This window comes from Sus scrofa, chromosome 2 (assembly GCF_000003025.6).
Source record: "Sus scrofa isolate TJ Tabasco breed Duroc chromosome 2, Sscrofa11.1, whole genome shotgun sequence".
NCBI lineage: Eukaryota > Metazoa > Chordata > Mammalia > Artiodactyla > Suidae > Sus > Sus scrofa.
Genome location: NC_010444.4, coordinates 140,513,647 through 140,540,326, shown reverse-complemented (window position 1 = coordinate 140,540,326; position 26,680 = coordinate 140,513,647). Strand labels below are relative to the sequence as shown.

General features: G+C 42.5%; 1 protein-coding gene and 1 long non-coding RNA gene across 2 annotated transcripts; one reads left to right on the top strand and one right to left on the bottom strand.

Annotated features, from left to right (window-relative positions):
* Positions 789–8,156, bottom strand: LOC110259501. Its single transcript, XR_002341934.1, has 3 exons — positions 8,034–8,156; positions 3,959–4,121; positions 789–1,125 (listed from the first exon to the last, which is right to left on the bottom strand). It is a non-coding gene; the product is annotated as an uncharacterized LOC110259501 (long non-coding RNA).
* Positions 8,163–25,088, top strand: HSPA9 (heat shock protein family A (Hsp70) member 9). Its single transcript, XM_005661695.3, has 17 exons — positions 8,163–8,663; positions 9,980–10,038; positions 10,531–10,618; positions 12,033–12,214; positions 12,969–13,093; positions 14,346–14,419; positions 14,503–14,609; positions 15,879–16,041; positions 16,913–17,005; positions 19,414–19,623; positions 20,561–20,788; positions 21,954–22,058; positions 22,615–22,732; positions 23,326–23,420; positions 23,642–23,734; positions 23,921–24,061; positions 24,360–25,088. Exons 1-17 carry the CDS (start codon positions 8,583–8,585, stop codon positions 24,435–24,437), a joined length of 2,040 nt encoding a protein of 679 aa, XP_005661752.1. The 5' UTR covers positions 8,163–8,582; the 3' UTR covers positions 24,438–25,088.

Below are 26,680 nucleotides of genomic sequence, written 5' to 3'. Positions count from 1 at the left end.
CCATCATTGGCCCTGAAGAATCAGGCAGAGTAGAAGAGAGCTACGTTTGCCTACTATCCATGGGAACTTCAAGTAAAACATAGCACAAGAAAATACCCCTCATGATGTGCCTCAAGATTTACTGAAACATCTGAATCTCATTCTCCTCACATTAATGGTCTGGACTGCAAATACACAGACTATGCATTTTGTGATGTATTTCTGAGAGAATTCAGGGATCAGGAACGAAAAGATATTACTATTGATAGATTCTTTAAGGTTGAAGGGAGGGTCTTAGAACACTGACTCCAACTAAAAAAAGAAAGATAATTTAGTTTTATTCTTCAAATAAAAAGTGCATTTGATTTTGAAAAACCACCATCCAGATTCACATTTTTGTGTTTAACAACCACCTTGAAATTGGTCTGCCTTAGAGGATGGCATGATTCTGGGCTACCTTAACATGAATGATTTATGACATTCATGAACTTGGCAACTGCATCAGTTTTCCTAAAGCTGGCACCCAACACCACCTGCATGTTAAGTGAAGATTTATGATTTATAAAACTCACCTCATTATGCAGAGGTACATGAATTATCTTATATGTGCAGTCTATAACTCCCAAGACAGATAAGGAGGCAGCTATGTCACAAAATTTATGGCTCTCTCCTGCTAAAGCTGAAGTTTTAGAGAAAAACTAAAGAAATAACTGGCCCTTTGGAGAAAAATAGCTTTCGCTAACCATTACACCCCCAAATGATTAACCAGCTGTAGCCTAACACTAAATCTTACAGGAACAAAGAGGCTAATGGTGAAAGTCACTTTAATCACAGCATTGAACTTGTCTCTGTTTTGAACACTGCAGTAATAGACAGAACCTAAATGACTCTTTGGAAATATCACACACTCTGTCAGCTTCATTTTTCCCCAGTTTGGTGTCTGAGACCTCCTGCTGAGCAAGTGGCCCAGTCAGACCCACAGATATAGACTTCAGAGAAGAGAATTCAATACCTTGGCATGCCCAGTGGCAGAGAATACCTTGGTGTGCCCAGTGCCAGAGAATTCAATACCTGTGTGTAGCCTCACAGTGATGAAAAGCAAGCGCTGGTTTAGATTCTGAAATGCAGCAAATCTCTCTTCATACCCTGCAAAAAAACAGAAGCATAGAGGATTAAGTGGAATAAACTTATGAAGCTCAGAAAGAATAAGATTATACAGACAGCCATTAAAAGTGACAAGCATTTGAGACCAGGTTGACAAGCAGATATTTTTAGAAAAGATAATGCTAAGTATAAAAGGAAGAATTGGCAAGCACACATGCCAACTAGAAAAAGGAAAAGCATCAGAAAAAATGGTGTTTCCAGCCTAGAGATTTTCAGTATAAAGCTAAGTGGAAAACAATGAAATACTGAATAATTTATTTCCAAATATCCCTATCAAGCAGGAACCAGACACACATGCATGGTTGCTAACTGCCCTGAATGCAAGAAGCACCTGTCACTGTCTCCTCTGTGGAACCCACAAAAGTGGCCTCACACCAGTCAGAAGGGACACACTAAAAAATCCACAAATAACAAATGCTGGAGTGGGTGTGAAGAAAAGGGAAACTTACTACACCTTTGGTGGGAATGTAAGTTGGTCCAGTCACTATGGAAAACAGTATGGAAGTTCCTCACAAAAACAGAGTTGCCATACGATCTATTAATCCCACTCCTGGCATATATCCAGACAAAACTATAATTCAAAAAGATAAATGCACCTCTATGTTCTTGGTAGCACTATTCACAACAGCCAAGACATGGAAACAACCTGAGCATCCATTAACAAATGAATGGATAAAGAAAATGTAGTATATGTATATGTACACACACACACACACACACACACACACACACAAATGGAGTATTACTCAGCCATAAAAATGAAATAAGGCCATTTGCAGCAACATGGATGTAACTAGAGATAGCATACTAAGTGAAGTAAGTCAGAAAGAGAAAGACAAATATTATATGATATCACATACATGGAATCTCAAATATGATACAAAGGAACTTATCTAAGAAATAGAAATAGACTCATAGACATAGAGAACAGATTTGTGGTTGCCAAGGGAAGGGGGTGGGGGAAGTATGGATCAGGAGTTTGGAATTAGCAGATACAAAATATTATATATAGAATGAATAACAATAAGATCCTACTATATAGCACAGGGAAATATATTTAATATCTTGTGATAAACCATAATGGAAAAGTATATTTTAAAAAGAATATATAAATGTATAACAATCACTTTCCTGTACAGCAGAAATTAGGACAACACTGTAAATCATCTGTATTGTTTTTAATCAACTATATATCAATTAAAAAAATTAAAAAGGTTAGGGAGTTCCTGCCATGGTGCAGTGGCTTAAGAATCCGGCTGCAGCAGCTCAGTTTGCTGCAAAGTCTCGGGTTCCATCCCTGGTCTGGCACAGTGAGTTAAAGGATCCAGTTGCTGCAGCTGTGGCACAGGTCACAGCTGCAGCTCAGATTCAATCCCTGGCCTGGAACTTTTAATGGGTGCAGCCATTAAAAACAAAGAAAGTTTAGGTTTTAAATATCTAACGACTTTTCTCTATTTCTAGAACCCAAGTTCAGGCTCAAGTCCTAGAATAGGGTTCCTTTTGTTATAACATTCTGATCAAGAATAAATTAGAATTCTGGCCTTTTAAGTGAAAAGGCTCCCACCTCCTCAAGAAAAGGAGTGCCTGCCGTGGCTCAGCGGTTAACAAACCCAACTAGCATCCATCAGGATGTGGGTTCTATCTTCAGTGGGCGAAGGATCTGGTGTTACCGTGAGCTGTGGTGTAGGTCACAGACGCGGCCTGGATCTGGCATTGCTGTGGCTGTGGAGTTGGCCAACAGCTACAGCTCCGATGAGACCCATAGCCTGGGAACCTCCATGTGCCTTGGGTGTGGCCCTAAAAAGACAAAAGGCAAAATAATAACAATAATAAAAAAAATAGGTCTTCATAAAGAGCAAATCTCTGCTTTCATCAGTTCTATACCCTCCCCCCCAAATAGGGACTTCATGCACAGCTCCTTCAACTTGTCCAACGGCCGTTTTCCAAATCTGAATGAAAATCTAAGTAAGGTTAAGCGACTGACTTGTATCCTGTGCAATGAGACTGCACCATCACCGGAATGTAAATGTCCTGTCTAATCAAAGTGACATCTTATTTTGATTCATTGGTGCCTTACTTTTCCTCCAGGGTCATCCTCCATTCCTCTTTTCTCCTATTAGGAGAGCAGGATGGTGGGTTACCAGGCATTCAGTATAAAATGAAACCTGCTAATTGTTACCACCCCTGGGGACAGAGACATAACCTGACTTAATACTTCCTTATGCTTCACTGGCCCAAGTTCTGTTGAATCAGACTCGAGTGACGTGATGCCGTGTAATGTACTCCAATAAAGTATAGCTCATGCCCAAATGGAAAAGTGGGAACTGTCTCCTGAAATCTGCTCAAGTACATGAAAAATTCCAAGGAGAATAAAAATGACAAATCCTTGCAGTATGCCACATTTTTATTTCATGAAGATGGAAGGTGCCACAGAATGATATTCATCTTTGGAAAGACTGAAAAAAACCCATCATCTGAATCACTAGTTTAAAGAGATTACTTGAAAAATACGAACTTGGGGAGTTCCTGCTGTGGTGCAGTGGGTTAAAGGATCAGGAGTTGCTGCAGCTGCACCTCCGATTCAATCCCTGGGCCCAGAACTTCCATATGCTTTGTATGTGGCCATAAAATTAAAAAGTAAAATAAAATACAGTCAAATAACTAAAAATATAAACTTGACCATATGAATTATATTACAGATTGAACTTTATAGTTGTTCTGGAACCCAAACTACATTAATTTTTTTTTCTGTTTTATTCAAGGGCCTAAAATAACTGCTGTTAATAATGGATTAAACTAGTATTCTAAAACTTACCTTCTGTATGTGTGGAGGTAAAATATCAGACCCAGTACCGTTATGAGGCAGCAGAGCCTCGTAGTTAGCAGCATAGGTTCTGGAGTCAGTCTGGCTTCAAATCTGGCTTTGCTATTCAATTGCTATGTGACCCATGTAATATACTTCACCTCAGTTTCTGCATCTACAAAATGGGAATACCAAGAGTATTATTTCCTTGAGACTACTGCGAGAATTCCATTAGACAATGTATACAAAGCATTTAGGACAGTGCGGTACTTAAATAAATATCGCACAACTATTTGTGATTACTATCTAATGACAATTCCTGTTAATGGCTAGGAATTAAAAACTTAAACATTGAAACTAGTTTCCTTTCTGCAAATATGCTAAAATAAAAATCATGTCAGAATATAATTTAAAATATAATGCTACGGGTGCAGCCCTAAAAAGCAAAAAATAAATAAATAAAATATAGTATACACAGGTATGAGACAGCCACTTGTTCTGTCTGGTAAACCTTTACTCATATGCAAATTACCAGCTCCTTTCACTTTCCAGTATGACAATGAAATGACAACAGAGAAATGAAACACAGTGCTGTGTTGTATGATGAAGAATGCTGTCACTTGGCCATGGATCTAACCTTCTACTCTTATTCATATGCACCCTCTTTCTTTTTAGACTCAAACTCATTTCTTCAAGCCTTCAGGCTGTAGGCCATGTTAATTCGCAAAGCAGTCCAAAAGCCTGTCCTTCACTCCAGCAAATAGATTCAGCCCCATACTCAGGGTCCTGCTTCAGACAATATATAGAGCTACCACATCCCTCTTGTGGTCATCTTGAGTATTTACCAGGCTTTTGGTGAAATCACCAGGAATCTCAATCATCCATGTACTACTCCCAGAATCATTTTGTCAGACACTTTGCTAATACCATTTGATTCCAGAATTCTTTTTTTTTTTTTTTTGTCTTTTCTAGGGCCTCACCCATGGCATATGGAGGTTCCCAGGCTAGAAGTCTAATCGGAGCTGCAGCTGCCGGCCTATGCCAGAGCCACAGCCATAGCAACGCGGGATCCGAGCTGCGTCTGCAACCTATATCACAGCTCTCGACAACCCCGGATCCTTCACCCACTGAGAAAGGCCAGGGATCAAACTCCCAACTTCATGGTTCCTAGTCAGATTCATTAACCACTGCACCATGACAGGAACTCCCAGGATTCCAAAATTCGTTTTATTAACACTTGGCTTTTAAGTGTATGCAACAAGAAGAAAAAAAAGCAAATTCAGTTGAGAACCGAGGAAAGTGAGGAGAATGCTCTTATTCTAATATTCCACTTGCCTCCTCCCTCCTTCTATATGCAAAGTATATAAAGTTTGTTTTTTTGCCTTTTGTCTTTTTTTTTAGGGCCACACCCATGGCACACGGAGATACCAAGGCTAGGGGTCAAATCGGAGCTGTAGCTGCCAGCCTACGCCAGAGCCACAGCAACGCCAGATCCAAGACGCATCTGCAACCTACACCACAGCTCACAGCCACACCGGATCCTCAACCCACTGAGTGAGGCCAGGGATCGAACCCACATGGTTCCTAGTTGGATTTGTTTCCCCTGCGCCACGACAGGAACTCATGAAGTTTTCAATTACTATTTTGATTCTATGTTAAGTATTATTCATTTTTCATTCCTTTATGTTCTTTAGCATTAGCATATTGTTTCAGAATATAAATCTTAGAATATAAATCTTTTAAAAATAGGAGTAATTAGCCTGTAATTCTGATGGCCTCCGGAAAGCCTACCTCTGAGGGAATTGAAAAAAACAAGAGAAATGAAAGTGTGGAGTAGACTAGAAAAGATAATATAATATTAGTTAACAAATAAGAATGTGGGGGTGCTTTTTTTTTTCTTTTTATCTTTTTAGGGCCATACCAGCAGCATATGGAGGTACCCAGGCTAGGGGTCTAATCAGAGGTACAACTGCCGGCCTACGCCACAGCCACAGCGACGTCAGATCTGAGCCATGTCTTCAACCTATACCACAGCCCATGGCAATGCCAGATCCTTAACCCACTGACCAAGGCCAGGGATTGAACCCGAAACCTCACAGTTCCTAATTGGATTCATTTCCCCTATGCCACGAGGGGAATTCCAGAGGTTGCTTTTTTCAAGGATCTGTACAATCTACAATCAGTATTATATTTGACTTTTCTGTTTCTTTTCTTTTCTTTTTTTTTTTTTTTTTTTCTTGCAGCATTGGAAGTTCCAGGGCCTGGGATGGAACCTGAGCCACAGCAGTGACCCTAGCTGCTGCAGTGACAGTGACGTATCTTTAATTCACTGCACCACAAGAGAACTCTTCCGTTTATTTTTTCTTCCTTTCTTTTCTCTTTCTTCCTTTTTTTTAATGGCCGCACCCTCAGCATATGGGAGTTCCTGGGGCCAGGGACTGAATCTGAGCCACAGACGCTGGATCCTTTAACCCACTGCAGGGCATCAAACCTGAACCTCTGAAGCGCCCCAAAGGCTCTTGCAGTCAGATTCTTAACACACCGCGCCAAAGCAGGAACTCCTCCTCTGCTTATTTTCTTACTCCCATTTCCCTCCCCCTCACAAAGTAAACTCTTTAGTTCTCTTCTTTCTCTCCCAAATTTCCTCCACAATTCTTGACACAATGATGGTCACTTAATAGTGGATCATTTTTCTTTTGAAATTGGACTTTAAGGACAACTTAGTTCATTTACAAAATCAAGGCATTCTAGGACGTACTTATTGAATCAACAAATTAATTCTTTTTCTTAAAAATCTGAAGGAGTTCCCATCATGGCTTAGAGGAAATGAATCCAATTAGTATCCATGAGGATGCAGGTTTGATCCCTGGCCTCACTTAGTAGGTTAAGGATCCAGCATTGCCATGAGCTGTGGTGTGGGTCGCAGACGCACCTCGGAGCCTACCTGTGGCCATGGTGCAGGCCGGCAGCTACAGCTCAGATCTGACCCCTAGCCTGGGAACTTCCATATGCCACAAGTGCAGCCCTTAAAAAAGAAAAAAAAAAAAATTGAAAATTATCACAGTAGATTGGTCATTGACATCTTGTTACAGGACCACACCTTCTTTCAGGAGCAACATAGTTTAGATATTGGCTTGAGGAGCTGTTACTGGACACAAGTTCATGTCTCTGAGGCACAGTGAGTCCAAAACAAACCAAAAGGTCAGAGCCGCTTCAGTGACAAGACCAGATCCTTAATTGCTAGGCCACCAGAGAACTCCGGGGCAGAAGTTTTTAATAGGCAAAATTTACAGTGCTTTTAGAATCTTCTGCTCAGCCTGAAGTTAACATCCTCCACCTGGAGTGTAGCGGGGAGGGGGCTTAGTTCCTAAAGAATTCAAGGATACTTTTACACAGGTAATTTGGGAAAGCAGGAACCTGCCCTAAGGCTGCACTACTGTTTCTCTCTCTGCCCCATCTACGTGCCTGGGCTTGAACCCTAGCCACAGCAGTGACAACCCCTAGCCCTAAACCTCTAGGCCACCAGGAAATACCCAATTGTTTGACTGCTCCTCCCATGTTTCTGCATCCCCTCCCTTCCCTGATTATCAACAGTGGCTTAAATTTGCCCTTTGGAACCCAGGAGACTGAATGAAGCCTATTTCCTACAAACAAGAAAGAGTTTTCTGCCCATGAGGGCCCTGCTCCATTTCAGCGCCTCAGCGGTGCCCAGCAAAGCCGGGTGGGTAAGACTCCGAGTTTAGGAATTTTTTCTCTCTCAGTGGTCTACACAATAATTCGGCTAATGCGTCCCAAACCTCTGTGAATGAAAGAATGATTTAGTAGTTCAAAACCCATGGTCCCTGCGGTAAAACACTGCAAGAATTTATCTAAGAACTCAATATGCAGGTGTATTTCAAGTTACTGGAATAATAACCGGCAGCCAAAAGATGGACAAAGAATAAAGTTGGGCAACAAAGGTTTTAAGCCCAAGGGTTACACTGAACGCCTGGGACAAAATGGCGCTGTCCCTGAGGCGAAAAACGTCAACTCGAGCGGGGCGTTTGTACTGGCCAGCTTCCCGGTGCAACGCTACCGCCAAACTCACGTGAGCTGGAGCATCCTATGAATGCTGAAGTCAGACTCCACCCCCGTTTTCCGCCACTCCCTCCGCACATGCGCTCCAGGCCCTTAGAGGGCAGCCAGTTGCGCAGGCGCAACAGACCCCTCCTCTCACGCAACTGACGCAAGGAGACTGTAATCTGTTCCTAATCTATCCCGTGTGACCTTGAGTCTTTCCTGCCACCGAGGACCGGGGTTGTCCAACGATCTGCCTTTTCCTTCTCTTAGCCTCCTTGTCTCTCGCTGATCCCAGATCTACCGCAGCCGGCACGGAAGGACACAGCTTCCCTAACTATCATGCTACGAAGCGTTTTAGCCATAGGCCCTGATTCCGGAAGCGGCGTTCAGGTATTCTCCGATCAGGCAGCGCAGGAGACGCCTCAGCGGAAGAGCGGGCTTTCGGGGGGCAGTGATCAACCCCCGCCCCCCACCCCACGTGGTTGGAGGTTTCCAGAAGCGCTGCACCCCCGCGCCGCGCAGCTCTCATCCTTCCGAGCGCGTAGTTTGCAGTTTGTTCTTCCTACCATTTAGCAGCATGATAAGTGCCAGCCGAGCCGCAACAGCCCGTCTTGTTGGTGCTGCAGCCTCCCGGGGCCCCACTGCCGCTCGCCACCAGGTATGGAACTGCCGGGCCTTCCCCGTCGGGCTCACGGCCTGGGGACTCAGTGAGGCATGGCGCGGCCTCCGGGGTCAGAATCCTCCGGGAAAGATGAGGAGAGACTACAAATAACGGGCCTTTTTCGGTAGTCAGGGCTGCGCGTTCAAAGCTTATTTCAGGATTTTGCCTTCCTGTCTCAGGTCCTGCTGAGTCACACCTCTTTTTTTTTTTTTAATTCCACGGAATAAAGAATTGTGGCCTTTTTAACTTTTGAGATGGATTAGACAGTTTTGGTGTTGAGGTTGAGGGACGTAGTTTATTGGGACGGAATCGTTATTTTGGCTTTGGTTTCCATCTATAAGTAGAAAGATAATTGTTCTCTGTAAGATACAGACCGTTCAAGGACTTCTCTCCTATGACGTAACGAAGAAAGAAAAAGTCCTTAAGCGGTAAATTAAAAATCAGTCTCATTTATTTTTGCTTAGAGACATTTGGTTAGTTAATTTCTCAGAACCCTTACCGTAGGACTGTTTTCCATTATTTCGGAAGAAAAGCTCAAATCAGGATAAGGCTATGGAGTGATTGTTTATTATCGTGTAAGACCAAAAATAGACGTTTTAGTGGAACAAGAATTGTCTGTTTTCACTTAGGTTGGGTAAAGGTGGTCCTGATTTGGGGCCTGGCAGATTTTTTTTTTCCCCTTAAACTGAGGGCAAGATTATTAATTCACGTTGCCTTAAACTAGTTGCTTGGAACTCAGGGGAAATGTCGGAGTAAGTTAAATACATATCTGCAACACACACTTAAGTGAGACTTGGGGAAAACACTGCTTCTAAAATTGAGTAATATTGAGTAGTATTTTGTACTGCGTTTTTGCTTTCCCACGGGATATTTGGTAATGTTTGGTGATAATTTTGGTTGTCACAACTTGAGTAGCCATGATGCTACTAAACTGTAGTTGTAAAGGCCCTGGATGCTGCTAGACATCCTATAGTACACAGAACATTCCAGATCCCAATAAAGATTTTGTTCAAAATCAGTAATGCCAAGATTGAGGGAGTCTTTGGTAATGTAACTCAAGACTTTATGTCTTTTTATTTTATATCTGACTTACTTGGTAAATTTATCCTTTACTGAACTTGTTTTAATGTCTCATACATGAAATACTTTATCATTTCAGTATACCTTATACATGGTAGCCACTCAGTTAACAGAATGAAAGATTCAAGCTTTCATGTGTTTTTTAGAGAAATAATTAAAAATAGGTCTAAATTTTCATATGTAGTTGATGGCTCACACTTTTTTCTTTCTTTCTTTTTTTTTTTTTTTTTAAGGATGGCTGGAATGGCCTTAGTCATGAGGCTTTTAGAATTGTTTCAAGGCGGGACTATGCGTAAGTATAATTTCCTTTTTTTTTTTTTTTTTTAAGGTTTTGTTTTTTGGGGTTTTGTGGTTTTTTTTGGTCTTTTTAGGGCCGCTCCTGAGGTATATGGAGGTTCCCAGGCTAGGGGTCTAATCCGAGCTGTAGCCACCAGCCTACGCCAGAGCCATAGCAATGGGGGATCTGAGCCGTGTCTTTGACCTCCACCACAGCTCATGGCAATGCCAGATCCTTACCCCACTGAGCAAGGCCAGGGATTGAACCTGCAACCTCATGGTTCCTAGTCGATTCGTTTCCGCTCTACCACATGCGAACTCCAATTATTAAGGTAACATTAAGTGCTGGAACAATGGTTTCTAAATTTGTGATCAACTATTCAAAGCAGATGTATTTATTTATTTACAGAGTAATGTATTTTACCACAGTAGCAAATTTTTTTAATGTTTTTTGCAATTGTTTTGGAGACCACTGTTACTAATAGCATTGTTTTAAATGTGTTAATAGATCAGAAGCAATCAAGGGAGCAGTCGTTGGTATTGATTTGGGTACTACCAACTCTTGTGTGGCAGTTATGGAAGGTAAACAAGCAAAGGTGAGTATGATTCAAAGTTCTGGATCGTATAGTGGTAGTTAGTAGCCAGTCCAGAATTCTGTGTTCTTTGACTTAGAAAAGGGATTTTTTTTTTTCCTTCTTTGCCCCCTGCCCCAGCATAGGGAGTTCCCAGGCTAGGGATCAGATATGAGCTACACCACAGATGTGGCAACACCAGATCTTAACCCACCGTGCTGGGCAGAGGAGCAGACCTGTGTCCCAGCACTGCAGAAATGCCACTAGTCTTCTTGCATCACTGCAGGAACTAAGACAAGGGACATTTCAAAAGCTGCTGTTAAAGTCCTGTTATTTTTAAGGCAGTAAAGCTAAGGCTAAAGGTGGAGGAAGAGTCCATGGCAAGTGGCTGGCACTCCAAATAATGTATGGGTGGCATCCTAAGTAAAGTGTATCCTTTACTGTATCCTGTTACAGTAGAATGTTCCACGTGGTGGTATAGTTCTTCTGGAAGCTTCCTTTGTTCGTGAAGTCTTTACTCCCACTTGGTTCTCCTCAAGAGTATTTGCAACACTTGGGTTTTTGAATTGCTTTTTGGCTGGTGGGTTTTGTTTGTTTGTTTTGCTTTTTAAGGCTGTACCTGTGGCATATGGGGAGTTCTCAGGCTAGCGGTCAAATTGGAGCTTCAGATGCTGGCCTAAACCACAGCCATGCCAGATCCAAGCCACATCTGTGACCTACACCACAGTTCATGGTAACACTGAATCGTTAAGCCACTGGGCGAGGCCAGGAATCGAACTTGCATCCTCATGATACTAGTTAGGTTTGTTACCAAGGAGCCACGATGGGAATTCCCAGCAGTTTTTTTTTTTTTTTTTTTTTTTTTTTTTTTTAAGGCCTGAAACTCGTATCCATCACAAAAAATTGTCACAAAAAATTTTAAAGTAGATTGAATTCTCAATGTGGAAGGGAAGGGTACTTTGTCCCAATATTGAGTATGAAAGATGTGTTGTAGGTTTTTATTTTTTTGCTTTTTAGGGCTGCACCTGAGGCACATGGAGGTTCCCAGGCTAGGGGTTGAATCAGAGCAGTAGCTGCCGGCCTTCACCCCAGCCACAGCAACGCCAGATCCAAGCCAAGTCTGTGACCTACGCCACAGCTCCATGGTAACACCAGATCCTCAACCCAGGGATCGAACCCGAAACCTCATTCTTAGTTGGATTCGTTTCTGCTGAGCAACAACGGGAACTCCAAAAGATGTGTTTTATATTTATGCCATCTTTTGGGTTGTTCTTAGTTGTTAGTTGTTTAAGTTTGCAGTAGTAGTTGTTGACCACATTAGCATTCATCGAGCAGAAGAGTATGCCCGTTGGTACTGTCTTGAGCATTTGTGTCTTAAATGATCGTTAGAAAGACTGGTGGTGACTGCAACCTTACTCTCTTACTCTCGGAGTTTTAGGTGCTGGAGAATGCTGAAGGTGCCAGAACCACCCCTTCAGTTGTGGCCTTTACAGCAGATGGTGAGCGACTTGTTGGCATGCCAGCCAAGCGACAAGCTGTCACCAACCCAAACAACACTTTCTATGCTACCAAGCGTCTCATAGGCCGGCGATATGATGACCCTGAAGTACAGAAAGACATGTGAGTAATTGCAAAAATTTATGTATTTGCAAAATCTATACGAGAGAATCATAGCAGCAAGATCCCTGGGGGGTAGGCCCTGCCCCTGCCAAAAAGTTATTTCCTTCAGAAAAATTACAATTCTGCCTTTAGAGATTGGGCCTTTGTGGTGTATAAAATGATATATGAAGACTTGGCTAGTCATTCCTGGACCATATAAATTGGTGTTAAATACCTAAGGCAGATAATGACGTAAATTCCATCATGTGGTGATCAGATAAGTTTTTAAGGTTCACCCACGTTGTGCAATGTATCAGTATTTATTCCTTTTTATGGCCAAATAATCATTGTTGGTGTGCATATTGCATTTTGTTTATCCGTTTGCTGATGGGCACTTGGGTTATAACCACTTTTTGACTATTATGAGTAAGTAGTGCTACCATAAACATTTGTGTATAGGTTTCTGCGTAGGTGTATGTTTTTATTTCTCTTGGGTAGATACCTAGTAATGTAATTGTTGGGTTATATGGTATCTGTGTAATCACTTCCAAGAGTACCTGCATAAATCTTTGATGAGAAGATTGTTCAGGTTTCATCAGGATGTTTTTACTTGTTAATTGCTTGCTGAGTGTTTTTATTAATAAACGAATTTCTGAAGTTTTCATTTCTTGGCCATAGATCTCTTGGGGTGGAAGATGGGCTTTCATAGTGTATGGCAAGCTATGGAAGGTTGTCCTGGCATGTTTCCTCAAATAATAATTCTCATATCTTTTAGTAAAAATGTTCCTTTTAAAATTGTCCGTGCTTCCAATGGCGATGCTTGGGTTGAAGCCCATGGAAAGCTCTATTCTCCGAGTCAGATTGGAGCATTTGTGTTGATGAAGATGAAAGAGACTGCAGGTGAGAAAGTTTAGTTCATGTCTGGGAAAGTTCAAAGAACCTCAGTGTCCTTTTGATGAGTCTGCAGTGACAAAATATCTAGGAATTGCAAAATTTTATTCTTTCCTTATGAATTGAATTTCTCTCCAAGTTTCCCTAGTGGTGGTTTCTTTTTTCCAGAAGGGAAACCAAAAGACAACGTACTAAGCTTTTGTCTCTTAGGTAAGACTTAGAATTTCCCATTCAAGAAACTGATAGCTGTTTTATTTATTTTTTTGCATTTTTTTAGGGTTCCACCTAAGGCATATGGAAGCTTCCAGGCTAGGAGTCAAATTGGTGGTGCAGCTACAGGCCTATGCCACAGCCACAGCAATGCCAGATGTGAGCTTTTTAAGTTGGTTTTTTTTTTTTTGTTTTTTTTAATTTAATATTTGGTTTACAGTGTTCTGTCAATTTCTGTCCTATAGCAGAGTGACCCAGTTAATGTACATACATACATTCTTTCTCTCATGTCTTTTTTTTGCTTTTTAGGGCTGCACTTTCAGCAAATGGAGTTTTCCCATGCTAGGGGTCAAATCGGAGCTACAGCTGCCAGCCTATGCTACAGGCACAGCCACACAGGATCTGAGCTGTGTCTGTGACCTACACCACAGCTCACGGCAATGCCAGATCCTTAACCCACTGAGCAAGGCCAGGGGTCGAACCAGCAACCTCATGGTTCCTAGTCTGATTTGTTCCACTGAGCCAAAGTGGGAACTCCCTGTGTCATGTTGTATCACAAGCCACTGGGTATAGTTGCCTGTGCTGTAGAGCAGGACACTAACATGTTAAAGGTGAGGTCTCAGGTTTTCCTTCCCTTTGTCTTTTTAGGGCCACGCCTGCAGCATAGGGAGGTTCCCAGGTTAGGGGATCAAATCGGAGCTACAGCTGCTGGCCTGTGCTGCAGCCACGGCAACACAGGATCCGAGCCGCGTCTGCAACCTATACCACAGCTCCCTACAAAGCTGGATCCTTAACCCACTGAGCGAGGCCAGGGATTGAACCTGAATTTTCATCCATGCTCATTACTGAGCCACAATAGGAACTCCCAAGATGTTGGGTTTTCAACCAGTGTCTTTAAAATTGGAGTTTTTCTACAAGGTCTCTACTAGTGGGTGCTGTTCATGACTCCCAAGAGAATGACACAGGTTGTTAGGCTTCATTGGTAATTGTTGCCTATTTCATCTCACAGAATCTCATGGCTGAATTTATTTCATTCTTTGATCTCTTCCAGAAAATTACTTGGGGCATACAGCAAAAAATGCTGTGATCACGGTCCCAGCTTATTTCAATGACTCTCAGAGACAGGTGAGTTTGATAAGCATTTTATTCAGGAAGTTAATGGTGCTTGGGACATTAAGAGTGGAAAATGCTTTTTTCTTTTTTTATAGGCCACTAAGGATGCTGGCCAGATATCTGGACTAAATGTGCTTCGGGTAATTAATGAGCCCACAGCTGCCGCTCTGGCCTATGGTTTAGACAAATCAGAAGACAAAATGTAAGTTTGTGCAGAAATTCCATCTGGATTTTTAAGACTAAATTCATGGAACCTTGAAACTTATCCTAAATAATCATCTTGATTTCTTAGTGATTCAGCTTTATACTTATATTAAAAACATACTGCCTTGATCTTTTTCAAGGCTTTTATGGTTTGTGTGTTTTTTGTTTTTTGTCTTTTTGCCTTTTTTGGGCCTGCTTCTGCGGCATATGGAGGTTCCCAGGCTAGGGGTTGAATCAGAGCCGTGGCTGCCAGCCTACACCACAGCCACAGCAACTCGGGATCCGAGCTGCGTCTGCAACCTACATCACAGCTCATGGCAACGCCGGATCCTTAACCCACTGAGCAAGGCCAGGGATCGAACCCGCAACCTCGTGGTTCCTAGTCGGATTCGTTAACCACTGAGCCACGACGGGAACTCCTGTGGTTTGTGTTTTTAATTCATTTCAAGACTGTTATTTCTACTTTTTTGTCTTAGAATTCTTTTTTTTTCCCTCGCTTCTCAAGTGCAGCATATGGAAGTTCTCAGGCTAGGGGTCAAATCAGAACTGCAGCTACCAACCTAAGCCACAGCAATGCAGGATCCAAGCCACATCTGCCACTACATAACAGTTCACAACAATACTGGATTCTCAACCCACTGAGTGAGGCCAGGGATTGAACCCATGTCCTAATGGATACTAGTTGGTTTTGTAACCCACTGAGCCACAACAGGAAGTCCTGATTCCTTTTTTTTTTTTTTTTTTTAAAGTACTAGCTGTGGTCATTTTTTTCCTTCTTAGTATGTGTGTTGACGGCTTATGCATCCAGAAGTGGTTTTTGCTCTTAAAAATTGCTTTCAACTATATGTGTTTTGAGGTTATTAGGGCCACATTTTTTTTCTTCTTCTTCTTCTTCTTTTCTTTTTAGGGCTGCACGTGGGACATATGAAAGTTCCCAGGCTAGGGGTTGAATGGGAGCTACAGCTGCCAGTGTACACCACAGCAATGCAGGATCTCAGCCTCATCTGCAACCTACACCACAGCTCACGGTAACACCAAATCCTTAACCCACTGAGCGAGGCCTAGGCCAGGAATCAAACATGCATCCTTGGGTTTATTAATATTAACTGCTGAGCCATGAAGGGAACTCCCAGGGCTACCTCTTAAGACATGTCACTTTCATAATTCCACTGGTGTGTGGGGAATATCCAAGTTTATGTTCATTTGGTTACTGAAATTTATACCCTCTGATGGCTTTATTTCTGAAGGCCGCCTTTTTTCTTTCTAGCATTGCTGTATATGATTTAGGTGGTGGAACTTTTGATATTTCTATACTGGAAATTCAGAAAGGAGTGTTTGAGGTGAAGTCAACCAATGGAGACACTTTCTTAGGTGGTGAAGACTTTGACCAGGCCTTGCTGCGTTACATTGTGAAGGAGTTCAAGAGAGAGGTCAGTTACGGGTGGGCATGTAGACATGGAAATAGTGAGAATTTCTTTGTTCAGGCTGGTCTTTGCTTTGTTTATGATTTTTTAGCCTTAAAAGAACATTGAATAGATCACTAAGTTATGTTTCAGTTTCATGGGTGCTCTGAACTCCTGAGATTGGGAACAGCAGTTGAAAGAATATAGCATCTGGTATACATTAGTACTGTGGCAATTTATATAAGGAACTTGAGCATCTTCAGATTTGGGTTATCTGAGGGGTTGATTTTTGGAACCAGTCCCTCACCGATACTGAAAGATGACTGTACAGGCTTCCTCCACTATCTGAATAGTTGAGCACTGCTGTGATAGCTTTGGTAAGCAAAAGATTTGGATACGCAAAATAAATGTACATGTCCCCACAGCCATTTACAGGCTGTGGTGACTTAATGCTCAAATGCTAAATGCAGTTCCTGGGAAGGAGTTCCTGCCTCTATAATAGTTCATTGCAAAGCAAATGTTAAATACTGCTTGTGCTTTTTGCATTCTTTTATAAAAGTGAAAACCCTTTTTGGATTTCATTTGGCTATCAAGACAGTTTCTGTTATAGATCTTTCATAAAAGTGAAGTGGTTGGTGTAAAGTGAACTTTGAAAAAGCAAGGGATACTTAATATTGGAAAGGAACTTGGGGAATCTTTTTGAGCTAGAATCCTACAGCTGGGAAGAACTGAGAACAGTTCGGCCCTCTCACTCCAGACACAGCTTTTTCAGAATAGGTCTTTTTTATCCAGATTTTTAAGGTAATAAGTATTTCATGCCCTATTTTGTCTTCCTTACCACTGCAACTTAATAATTGTCTTACTCAACACTAATATATTGTGTGTCTTCTCTTTGTAGACGGGGGTTGATTTGACTAAAGACAACATGGCCCTTCAGAGGGTTCGGGAAGCTGCTGAGAAAGCCAAGTGTGAACTCTCTTCATCTGTGCAGGTGAGACGTGACGAAATTCCAGCATTCTTTCTTTTTTCTTCTTTCTTTCTCAGCTGATCCCAAGGCATATGGAAATTTTTAGGCCAGGGATTGAATCTGAGATGCAGCTGCAGCAATGCTGGATCCTTAACCAGCTGTTAAGGATCCTGCCGGAAGTCCCAGATTCCCTAGCAGTCTTGATGGATCTTTTTAACCTGAGTTTACTTGAATAGCGTATTTTAATTGGCATAACAGTTTTCCAGTGGTAAAGGCGTTTCCATTAACAAAGGAGCATTATGTTTTTTACGAGTGAGCTGAAATTTGTTCAGATTTGCCAAATCAGAGTTTATGGAGACCTGAATGACACTGAACACACTTATTTGCTCTAAAGATACTGTATTTATTATTTAAGTTTTTTTTTGTTTTTTTTTTTACTTTTGTACTTTTAGGGCTGCACCTGCAGCATATGGAAGTTCCCAGGCTAGGGGTCTCTTCAGAGCTGTAGCCATCGGCCTACACCACAGCCACAGCAATGCCAGATCCGAGCTGCATCTGCGACTTACACCACATTTCACGGCAATGCCAGATCCTTAACCCAATGAGTGAGGCCAGGTAATGAACCTGCAACCTCATGGTTCCTAGTCGGATTTGTTTTTGCTGCGCCGCCGTGGGAACTCCCGAAGATAATGTTTTAAAATCTAGACTTTGCATTGTGCTAAATTAGAATCACTGCCCTGGAAATACTGGGAGACTCAGAACTGCTGTCTTCAGACATCTTACTGTGTAAGTCTCTCATTACTTAGACCACTGATGTAGAAAGTGAGCTATAAAACCTGGCTGAAGGCTTGGGTAAGTGCACGTTTTCCTCTGTGGGTTAGCAGGTTTGCCCAGAATCTGTTGAAGGTATCAGCCCATATTGGTACAGTTTTGAGAGGCGAAGCTTCACTTCGCCTTATCCACTAGGAACAGAATAGCAGAACGTGTTAGTTCTATGTAAGCCACACAAGAAGATGGAAAGCAGGAAGTCTGACTCCAGATTCTCAGGCAGCAACAGGAAAGCAGAGCCTATGACTGTAGCAGTGTTAGCTGCTCTCGGTGGATGTGATAGCAGTGGTTGGTCATTGTAGTTTTCTTTAGCATTTTTGTTTTTTTGTTTGTTTTTTGTCTTTTTGCTATTTCTTGGGCAGCTCCCGCGGCATATGGAGGTTCCCAGGCTAGGGGTCAAATCGGAGATGTAGCCTCCGGCCTATGCCAGAGCCACAGCAACACGGGATCCGAGCCACGTCTGCAATCTACACCACAGCTCACGGCAACCCCGGATCGTTAACCCACTGAGCAAGGGCAGGGACCAAACCCGCAACCTCATGGTTCCTAGTCGGATTCATTAACCACTGCGCCACGATGGGAACTCCAGCATTTTTGTTTTTAAATTTGGGAAAAGAGTATAGTAGTGTGATTATTTTTTTTGTTGGGGGGGAGCATATGAAAGTTCCTGGGCTAAGGACTGAATCCAAGCCACAGCTGCAACACACACCACACATGCAGCGTTGATCTGGGTTCGAGGTCAAACCTGCACCTCAGCAGTGACCCCAGCTGCCATGACGGGAACTCCAGTAGTGTGATTCTTGATGGATTCCTCCTAAATGGGATTTTTTTTTTTGTCCTGCTTCTCATTCCATTGTTAACAGCAGATTTGTGGTATTTATTTCTGAGAAGATTGGCGGTTGAATCTGAAAATTACTGTTATTGGTGGTCATTCATTTAAAGTGTATCTGACCCTGGTAACTTCAAAGGTTTTCCTTTAGAGTATAGCTGGTTTTTTTTGTTTGTTTGTTTGTTTTTGTTTTTTGTTTTTTTTTTGTCTTTTTGCTATTTCTTGGGCCGCTCCCACAGCATATGGAGGTTCCCAGGCTAGGGGTCAAATCGGACCTGTAGCCACCGGCCTACGCCAGAGCCACAGCAACACGGGATCCGAGCCGCGTCTGCAACCTACACCACAGCTCACGGCAACGCCGGATCGTTAACCCACTGAGCAAGGGCAGGGACCGAACCTGCAACCTCATGGTTCCTAGTCGGATTCGTTAACCACTGCGCCATGATGGGAACTCCTATTTTATTTTATTTATTTATTTTTTTTTTTAAGGGCTTCACCCTCAGCATATGGAGGTTCCCAGGTTAGGGTTCTAATCTGAGCTACAGCCACTGGCCACATCCACAGCCACATTAGATCCAAGCCATGTCTGCGACCTACACCACAGCTCACGGCAATGCTGAGTCCTCAACCCACTCAGTGAGGCCAGGGATCGAACCCCCAACTTCATGGTTCCCAGTCAGATTTGTCTCTGTTGCGCCATGACAGGATCTCCTATAGTTGGACTTTAATTGAAGTAATAAAGGAACTTCACTGCTGTTCTCTGCTTCCTTTGTAGACTGACATTAACTTGCCATACCTTACAATGGATGCTTCTGGACCCAAGCATTTGAATATGAAACTAACCCGGGCTCAGTTTGAGGGGATTGTTACTGATCTAATCAAAAGGACCATCGCCCCATGCCAGAAAGCCATGCAGGATGCAGAAGTCAGCAAGAGTGACATAGGCGAAGTGATTCTTGTTGGTGGAATGACAAGGATGCCCAAGGTATGAACCCATAGAATTCTTGGCATCGGAGAATAGAAGGGGGCCAACACAATTTCTTAGGACACTATTGTGTAGGGGCATGAATTTATGCCCTCACTAAAGAGTTCTTAAAGGGTATTTTTTTGAAATGATTAAGAAGGGGAGAATGTCTTTGGGGGTGGTAGCAAGGAGGATCCTGAACTTCAGTTTTGCAGAATTTTTAGGAAATGAGGTCCGAGACAGCTTGACGTCTTGATACTATCCTCTAGTGCAACTGTGGACATGTTTTGTAGCATAGTGTTTGGGCTTTCTAGTCGCATCCCTTCAACAGAGGTATGTGCAGTGATGTATTTTATCAACACATCATTCTGAAAAGACAGGTGTGTGGAAAACAAAGGACTGAGCACAGAACCTGTTGAAGGTGTAATTTTGCTTTATAGCTGGAATGGAATGATTTTGCACCTTGAATATCATTTTTCCTTTGAAGCATTTATGCTTAGGAAAATAATGCATATAATAAGTCTAGATTTAAAAAGAGGTATATTATCTTTTTGTAAACAAATTATCCCAGATGGTCTTCAAATAGCAGGAGGGGAAAACATGTTAGCATCAGTGTTGCATTACTGAATTACTACTGCTAAAACATTTAAGTCTCTTTGCCTTGTGCCTCCCATTTCTACTTTAGTGTGTTGTTTGGGAAACCAGATAACAGAATTTAGGCAAATTGTTCCCTAATTTAAAAGGGTTATGAATAAGATAAAGTATATATGTTACCTACTTGATAGACTTATCTCATCAGTAAGAACTCAGCTACAAAGTAGTAATTTGAGTAAATGTTCTTGGATCAAAAGCAGCCTGTCATGAGATTCGATGAGGTCTTGGGACACAAGTGCTCTTTCCCATTCTCAGGCAGCTGCCCTGAGTAGGAGTGACAAGACTCTTTTTTCTTGGTACTCAGGTTCAGCAGACTGTGCAGGATCTCTTTGGCCGAGCCCCAAGTAAAGCTGTTAATCCTGATGAGGCTGTGGCCATTGGAGCTGCCATTCAGGGAGGTGTGTTGGCTGGTGATGTCACAGATGTGCTGCTCCTGGATGTCACTCCCTTGTCTCTGGGTATTGAGACTCTGGGAGGTGTCTTCACAAAGCTTATCAACAGGAACACCACCATTCCAACCAAGAAGAGCCAGGTAAAAGCTATCCCTCCCCACCTTGTCACAGAGATGCCAGGCTTTGTGAGGGCTGTGATTGCAGCCATTTTTGTGAGCTTTTCCTACAAAACTTCCCTTTTTGTCTTGCAGTCCATACTTGTTGATTGTGGGTAGGTAGGTGGTAAGAATCTTGCCTTTGTTTCCTCTTGCTCCTGGAAAAGTTTTTTTTACCTGCTGGCTGATTATAGGGAAATAATCACGTCTCTCCACAGGGTTATAATAATTTGCCAGAAGGAGCCTCATCATTTGAGCCCAGATTCCTTTGCTCCTTTTCTCCTCAAAAAGTAGTTTAAAAAAAAAAAACAAAAAACACAGCCTGTCCAAGACTAGTGCTTGTCTTCCTCTTTTGAATGATAGGGGTTCTGAAATACCAAACTGGGGTTATTTGGACAATAGCTTGGTCTCAGATTAAGAATTAAGTGACTTTGCCGATTTTTACATTTTTCTGAAAGAACTGTGGCTGTTGCTATGTTTGCAGTGCTATATTGCCAGCACATCAGGCTAAAGAAACCTGTGTGGTGATCTCCTCTGACCTGAGCACAAAATGGCCTTTTTCTGACCCATTTCCCTGGATGAGCATGTTTCAGCTTCTCACTTTTTATAGCTCTTGCTTTTGAGGCCTTCTGTGCTAATGCTGCATCTTTGTACAATGCATTTGCTTAGCTGAAACAATAGCTATTGTATGCTCTTTTGCTGTGTCAGTCCTACTCCCTGTTCTCTGTAAAGCATAAGCCTTTGTTCCAAACATAGTTTACATTAGGAATCTTCCAGTGTTGGGAGGTGAATTTCTTCCTTTGGACCGCACTTTGTTGTGGTTTTTTTTTGCCTTTTTTTGGCTATTTCTTGGGCCGCTCCCGAGGCATATGGAGGTTCCCAGGCTAGGGGTCAAATTGAAGCCATAGCCACCGGCCTACGCCAGAGCCACAGCAACGCAGGATCCGAGCCGCGTCTGCAGCCTACACCACAGCTCACAGCAACGCCGGATCCCTAACCCACTGAGCAAGGGCAGGGACTGTACCCGCAACCTCATGGTTCCTAGTCGGATTCGTTAACCACTGCGCCATGACGGGAACTCCTGGACTGCACTTTGTAAGGGGGAGTTGTTTAATCAGGTTGCCAACCCAGAAAGTTTCCTTCTCCCTAGGTGTTTTCTACAGCTGCTGATGGACAGACTCAAGTGGAGATTAAAGTATGTCAGGGTGAGAGAGAAATGGCTGGAGACAACAAGCTTCTTGGACAGTTTACTTTGGTAGGTATTGGGAATCCTGAATATCATTCTCATTCTTTTGTGATAAAGTTAGACAATTCTAACCCCTAATATTACCATAAACCGCTGGCAGACACAGACATAAATAGTCTTTGTTATTGTTAAACTAGTACTTAGATGAATTCTGCAACCAAATAGTCCTGGCTTTTAGTTTTTACCTGAAAGCCTTGCTTGTTTCTTGTGCCTTAGGAACAAAATCCAGTTTGTAAGAGCCGAGGAAATGTTCCTAAACCGTGCTGATTGCTTTTTAGTGAGATGAGCAGTTGTGGAGAGGTTTGCTCTTGTTCCCTGTTAGCAGGTACCTCTGGCCACTATGGTTACCTGCTATAGGGAACATCACTGGTGTGAGTGCTGTGGATTTCAGGCAGCAATGCCACTACTGCCCTCACTTACAGCCTTGTGTTTTTGGACATTTAAAGTGAAGGTTTCACTTGTTCCTACCAGAAACCAAGTAACTTGTTCCCCAGAAGACTGTAGGTTTTTGAAATAAAGCTTTAGGTCCCTTTACAAGAGGAGCTTACTCTGATATTTATTCTAGGTTGGAATTCCCCCAGCCCCTCGTGGAGTCCCTCAGATTGAAGTTACATTCGACATTGACGCCAATGGGATTGTACATGTTTCTGCCAAAGATAAGGGTACAGGACGAGAGCAGCAGAGTAAGTGTTCTTTTTTTAATCAGACTAAGAGTGAGGTGAGGGACTTTGGAGTTCCTCCCTGTTGGGGAGTATACCCTCTAGATTGTGCATGTATCACTTCTCCAGCCTCCAGGTAAAATAATGAGTCCTCTCTGACCCCTCTCTCTTCCCCTTGGTTTCCTTCTCATTATAGGACAGTACAATATTCTTCCTCTTCGTAATTCACATCAAGATTGGCTGCTCTTGGAGTTTCCATCAGGGCTCAGTGGTTAATGAACCTGACTAGGAACCATGAGGTTGCGGGTTCAATCCCTGGCCTCGCTCAGTGGGTTAAGGATCTGGCATTGCCATGAGCTATGGTGTAGGTCGCAGATGCGGCCCGGATCCTGAGTTGGCTGTGGCTCTGGTGTAGGCTGGTGGCTACAGCTCCGATTCGACCCCTAGCCTGGGAACCTCCATATGCCGAGGGTCCGGTCCTATAAAGGCAAAAAGACAAAAAAAAAAAAAAAAAAAAAAAAAAAAGATTGGCTGTTCCAAGCAGGGGGATTCTTCTTTAATATAGTAGAAGAAGCATAAAATTTTAACTGGGAAATAATGTCTTCTTTTCACTATAGTTGTGATCCAGTCTTCTGGTGGGCTAAGCAAAGATGATATTGAAAATATGGTTAAAAATGCAGAGAAGTATGCTGAGGAAGACCGGCGCAAGAAGGTGATTACTTTGCACATGACTTAGATAATTTGTTCTCAGTCTTCCATATCAAAATTTTCATGTCACAGAATCCAGCTACAATCTCTTCAAGACATCTGAGACCACAGTTTCTCCCTCTTATTGTTTATACTCTTAACTGCAGCAGTCAGCATGTCGTCTTGCTTATTAGGTGAGGATGCTCCGCCAATTTGGTTGATTAAGCCAGGTTTAATTTCTCTTAGGAACGAGTCGAAGCAGTAAATATGGCTGAAGGAATTATTCATGACACAGAATCTAAGATGGAAGAATTCAAGGACCAATTGCCTGCTGATGAGGTAAGCCCTCTTTTAAAATAGCTCAAGAAGTTGGGAGACAGTCACCAATGTCAGCAAAGGTCGATTTTTGGCAAGAGTCCTGATAGAAATTAAGGGTTTTTTTTAAAAAATGTGTCTAAACCTTCTGCCATGTATGGGCTAAGAAACCCAGAAAAACTGAGTGTTTGGCTTTGTTTTGTTTTGAAGTGCAACAAGCTAAAAGAAGAGATTTCCAAAATGAGGGAGCTCCTCTCTAGAAAAGACAGTGAAACAGGAGAAAATATAAGGCAGGCAGCATCTTCCCTTCAGCAAGCATCATTGAAGCTCTTCGAAATGGCATACAAAAAGGTACAAGTGTTTGTAGTATTTGGTGCCTACCTTGCTGTAACTGCTCTTGATTGTCACTGACAGTGTCTACACAGCTCTTCGTAGAACTGGGAGTATTAGGGTTGGAAATACCCTTCCTGTCTTCTTGACTACCTTGGGAGGGAGGGTGAGGTCAAAGGGAAGGAATCGCTGAGATTGCCATTAGTGTACGGGGAAAGGACAGAGAATGGAACAGCCAGAATATATGGTGCCTTCCATTTTTCCTTTCGCTGACTCTCAGCCCTGACATTTAACAAGTGACTCAAATGTTTTCTTATAGATGGCATCTGAGCGAGAAGGCTCTGGAAGTTCTGGCTCTGGAGAGCAAAAGGAAGATCAAAAGGAAGAGAAACAGTAACAGCAGTAAACTTTGAAAGTGAAAGGACAACATATATGATGCTTGGGAGTGAAGATTTCCTGAGCAGAAATGAGCAAACTTCAGTCTTCTTACTGTGTTTTTGCAGTATTCTATATATAATTTCCTTAATATGTAAATTTAGTGACCATTAGCTAATGATGATTTAATGAGTGAAAACTCCACCAGTACAAAATTCTGTCCCTAGCCTGTCGTCATTTTTCAGCTGCATGTAAATGGGGGGAAGATGGTTTATTGATCATTCTGAAGATTCAACATTTTTTCAAAGGGTGAAACCATTTCACACACAGTGAAGGCAGTCAGGCGTAGATTTGGAATGAGACCATAAGCAAATGGGATCCTCCTAGTTACCTGAGTATCGCTGTACCTGTGTATGTGTATCTGGGGTTCTTCAGTGGAGGCCTTGCAAGGCAAGCCAGCTGTGCCATGTTGGGAAGTAGGGCAGGGGAAGCTAGATACTGGAGGTCTAAGTAGCTATTTATGGTTAGGTCCAGCTTTGAAAACAAGTCTCCCAAACTTTCCTAAGGCATACTTTTCTAGCTACCCTGTGGCCTGTGTCTGGCACCTCTGTCCTTGATGATTGTTCTTTTGGATCCATTCAGGATTTTTAATAAAGAGGAAAAGCATTTTGGTCTCGTTTGTGAGGGTATTAAGTTTCAGGAATATGATATGAATCCTATTTCCCAATTTCTTGACCTCAGTACAGGGTTTTCTAACACTGGCTAAAAGTAAAAACTCAAGATTTGGGAAGGCTGGTAAAATATTAAGCAGTATCACCAAGAACAAGTGTGCTTCAGAGAAGGCTTTTTTTTTTTCCCCCCTAGTTCCATCTGAAATTTGGAATATTGTAATAGTTTTTGGGGGGTGGTTGTGTATTTGTTTTGGTTAGGCCCTTGACTTGTGGAAGTTCCTGGGCCTGGATTTGAACCTGAGCCACTGCAGGCAAAACACCAGGTGCTACCCTGCTGAGCCACGTAAGAACTCCTGAAAACCAGGTATCCTAGTTTCAGGCTATTTTCTGCTCTAAGTAAAAAGTGCAACCAGAATTGGCTTACAGTACTAAAACGTGTCTAGTATTAAGACCTAAGGTATGATTTCAGTGGCTTAATAACATCAGGGACCCAGATTCTACATTTCTGCTTTTTCATCCAGAGCAAACTGCCTTGTCCTAAATTCTCTCATGTAGTTATAAATAAGGCATCCAGGAAGGACTTGACTAAGTTTTGAGAATTGTTTCTTAAGTTTCTTTTTTTAGAGCCGCATCCATGGCATATAGAGGTTCCCAGGCTAGGGGTCAAATTGGAGCTGTAGCCTTGTGGCCTATGCCAGAGCCACAGCAATGCCAGCCATGTCTGTGATCTACACCACAGCTCACAGCAACACCAGAGCCTTGACCCCCTGAGGGAGGCCAGGGATCAAACCTGAAATCTCATGGTTACTAGTTTGTTAACCACTGAGCCACAAGAGGAACTGCTGAAGTTTATTTCTTTAAATTGTTTAAAAATTGAGATTGTTTACATAATTATGTTTCTGGAAAAGTGTTTAATATGAAAATACAAGGCCCAAGTTTTGAACCATATGAACACTTGGTAGGAACCTTGTGGGATGTGAAGGATTGTTAGGTGGCATGCTGGGTAAGATAACTAGCATCTCTGGTTGGCCCTTGTCCCCTAAGTGCCTCTAGGTATTTGCAGGGCGCACACACAAAAACTACCTAGAGGCTCTAACCCCTCGTTATCTTTTTTTCCCCACTCTCCTCCAGCTACACTTCTACCTTGTTCAGATGATCTCGATCTCGCCCCGCCCCCAGGTTTCCGCTTGACTCCTTTAAGTCCATGTCATTTCCTGTCTTTAGCCTACTCTTCTTTCACAGCGCTTACTGACACCTAACTTAGTCTTTCTTCCCTCCCTGCTATGGTCTGAACTTTTACATTCTCCATCCCAGATCCGTGTTGAAATCCTACCTCTTAAGGTGATGGTAATGAGAGTGGTAGGTCATGGGGGTGGAGCCCTCGTGAATGATGGTCATGAAATCCCTGGTCCCCTTCCACCACCTAATTAAGTCTGACCAAGAAGAGGGCCCTCATCTGGCCATGCTGGCAACCTGAACCTTCAGAACTGAAGAAACTTTGTTGGCTACCCAAGTCTTGTTTTGTTACAGCTGTCAGAATAGAGTAAGACACCCACCAAAATGTAAATCTCGAGAGGCCAGAAACTGCTTCACT

Excerpts from the sequence above, each read along its gene's own strand:
- HSPA9 (XM_005661695.3), top strand. The coding sequence starts at position 8,583 with ATGATAAGTGCCAGCCGAGCCGCAACAGCCCGTCTTGTTGGTGCTGCA. Across the intron at positions 14,420-14,502 it reads TCAATGACTCTCAGAGACAG|GCCACTAAGGATGCTGGCCA; the intron begins GTGAGTTTGATA and ends CTTTTTTTATAG. Across the intron at positions 22,733-23,325 it reads TACAGGACGAGAGCAGCAGA|TTGTGATCCAGTCTTCTGGT; the intron begins GTAAGTGTTCTT and ends TTTTCACTATAG.